The following is a 2,387-nucleotide window of genomic DNA, read 5'->3' on the forward strand; positions in this document are numbered from 1 at the left end:
GGGAAATTCCAGAGCCAAACGCCGAGAGCTTTTCCCGAAGGATCCCGAAGCGGGGGGGAGGGAGCTGCTGCCTGCACCCTTTTCAGCAATGCCAGATATTTCTGATCCTCCTGACGCACTCGAGAACCATCTTATCAGGGTGCCATCCCCTGCCAGGGCAATAAAATTACCCAATTCCTTTTTAATTACAAGCCGAGAAGAAATCTTGGCAGCGCCTTGTGCAACTCGACCCGGGGCTCCTCAAGGGCTGGGCACAGGGTTTCTAGAAAGGCTTGCTGGGAGGTTTGCCATCATCATCCCTCCCCCAGGGATGGCCTTTTGGGGCCAAAAGGGTAAAAAAAAAAAAGGGTTTTTTTTGTCGATGAGGTTGCCCTGTGGTTGTGCCCAGAGCCAGCCCTGAGCTGTTCAAGGCAGCCTTGCTGGGGGGGTTTTGGGGTCTTCAGCTGCGTGGGGAGGGGGTGTGGAGGAGAGTTGTCAGCATTTAAAGATCTTTATTGGCTCTTTCTTTTCCTCTGGAGCCCCCAAAAGTGGGGCTGTGGCAGCGCCCAAATCCTGTCTGGGCGTGGCAATGTCAAGTCAAAAACTCTGACTTGGAATGGCTCAAAAACCCTTCCCAAAGTTTGAAATGGAATGGCTCAAAAACCCTTCCCAAACTCTGAACTGGAATGGCTCAAAACATTTCCCAAACTCTCACTTGGAATGGCTCAAAACCCCTCCCAAACTCTGAATTGGAGTGGCTCAAAAACCCTTCCCAAACTCTGAATTGGAATGGCTCAAAACATTTCCCAAATTCTGACTTAGAATGGCCCAACCCCCCTCCCAAACTCCAGGTTTGGGCTCTGTGCAGTCACAGACGATACAGAGAGAAAACCGTGCCATGAACGCAGAGTTTATTTCAGCACCCACAGATTAAAGCTCAGGAGAGGTCCCAGGACTCACCAGGGGGAAGGGGAGGGAGACAATTTGCTTTGGGAATTGCAGAGCTGTCTGAACTGGGCACAGGGCCGAGGACATGCAGGTGATGGATGGTCTGATCACTTCATCTTGGAGGATATTTGGTAGATTTGCTGCTGGCACTCCTGGGGGTTTCCGTGGCAGGATCCACCACTGCTGCCCTGGCATCCAGATCCACTGGTGCCATGGCATCCAGATCCACTGCTCCTGTGGCATCCAGATCCACTGGTGCCATGGCATCCAGATCCACCACTGCTGCCATGGCATCCAGATCCACCACCACTCCCGTGGCATCCAGATCCACTGCTCCTGTGGCATCCAGATCCACCACCGCTGCCATGGCATCCAGATCCACTGCTCCTGTGACAGCCCTCGCTGCCGTGGCAGGAGGATCTCTCCAGCTGCTGGCACTGGTCTTTGTCCTGGCGGGAGCACATCCTTGGAGACCTGTTGGGAAGACTCATCTTTGAGGGCAAAGGGCACTGGAAGTTGCTCCAAGGATGGGGTTTGGAGCGACCTGGGCTAGCGGGAAGGTGTCCCTGACCATGGCAGGGGGTGGAACAGGGATGGTTGTTAAGGCCCCTTCCCACCCAAACCCATTCTGTGATTATAACCCCGGCTCTTGAAGAAGAGAGAAAAATCAACCACCCGTGTCTGCCCGTGCTGCTCCTCTGGGCAAGCCTTTCCCTTCTGTGTTTAGCGAGTTAAAACTCTTCCTGGTGAGCGACAAGGGGCTGACAGAGCCCCGAGGAGCCTCCTCAGCCGCCTGAGCCAGCGAGTTCTCTGTTTTCCAACTTGATTTTTATTCTTATTTACGGAAAATGAAGCCGAACGAGGCGGAAGGTCCGGGGCAGCCACAGGCAGAGGGGACGGGACCCAAGAGGGGTCAGGGGAGGGGCAGGGCAGGTGAGCACGAGGAGTTCTGCCAAAATTTGAGAGAGCTGCACTTACCCCTCGTTCAGCAGGAGCTCAGAGGAGACGGCGAGGCCGCGACGACGACGACGACGACGACGAACGACGACCGAAGGCCTTTTATAGGGACACCCCTCCGGAAACGAGACGGGGCCCCACTGGAGGGACCTGCTGGCTCAGCACCCCGAGGGCCTCGCTAATTGGGAGGTTTTTGCCCTCGCTGATTTGACTCACTGGGAGCGGATCGATATTCCTGCTGTTCCCCCCCCCCCAACTCGTTACTCCGGAAAAATGTTAATTGCCCACCACGCCTGGCTCGGGGAACGGGGAGGTTTCTGGGCGGCCTTGTCAGCCTTGGACTTGGCTGAATTTACCTGTTTAGTGCAAAGAAGCCACGTGCCCAAGCTGGGGAAGGGACAAATATCAGGGGAGGGTGGGCTTGTGGGGTTGGGTTGAGAAGGGGGAACCCGAAAAATAAAAAAAAGGGGAAGGGAACAAGTGAGGCCCCGGTGGTGCGTGGG

General features: G+C 55.4%; 1 protein-coding gene across 1 annotated transcript; it reads right to left on the bottom strand.

The window, feature by feature from the left end:
• Positions 1–1,034: 1,034 nt before the first annotated feature.
• LOC114072957 (sericin-1-like) lies at positions 1,035–1,391 on the bottom strand. The gene has a single exon (XM_027910769.1). It carries the CDS (start codon positions 1,389–1,391, stop codon positions 1,035–1,037), a length of 357 nt encoding a protein of 118 aa, XP_027766570.1.
• Between the last annotated feature and the right edge of the window lie 996 nt (positions 1,392–2,387).

The sequence above is a fragment of the Empidonax traillii genome, unplaced genomic scaffold (genome assembly GCF_003031625.1).
Source record: "Empidonax traillii isolate 1590-97213 ecotype Southwest subspecies unplaced genomic scaffold, ASM303162v1 scaffold4632:size9405, whole genome shotgun sequence".
Classification (NCBI taxonomy): Eukaryota; Metazoa; Chordata; class Aves; order Passeriformes; family Tyrannidae; genus Empidonax; species Empidonax traillii.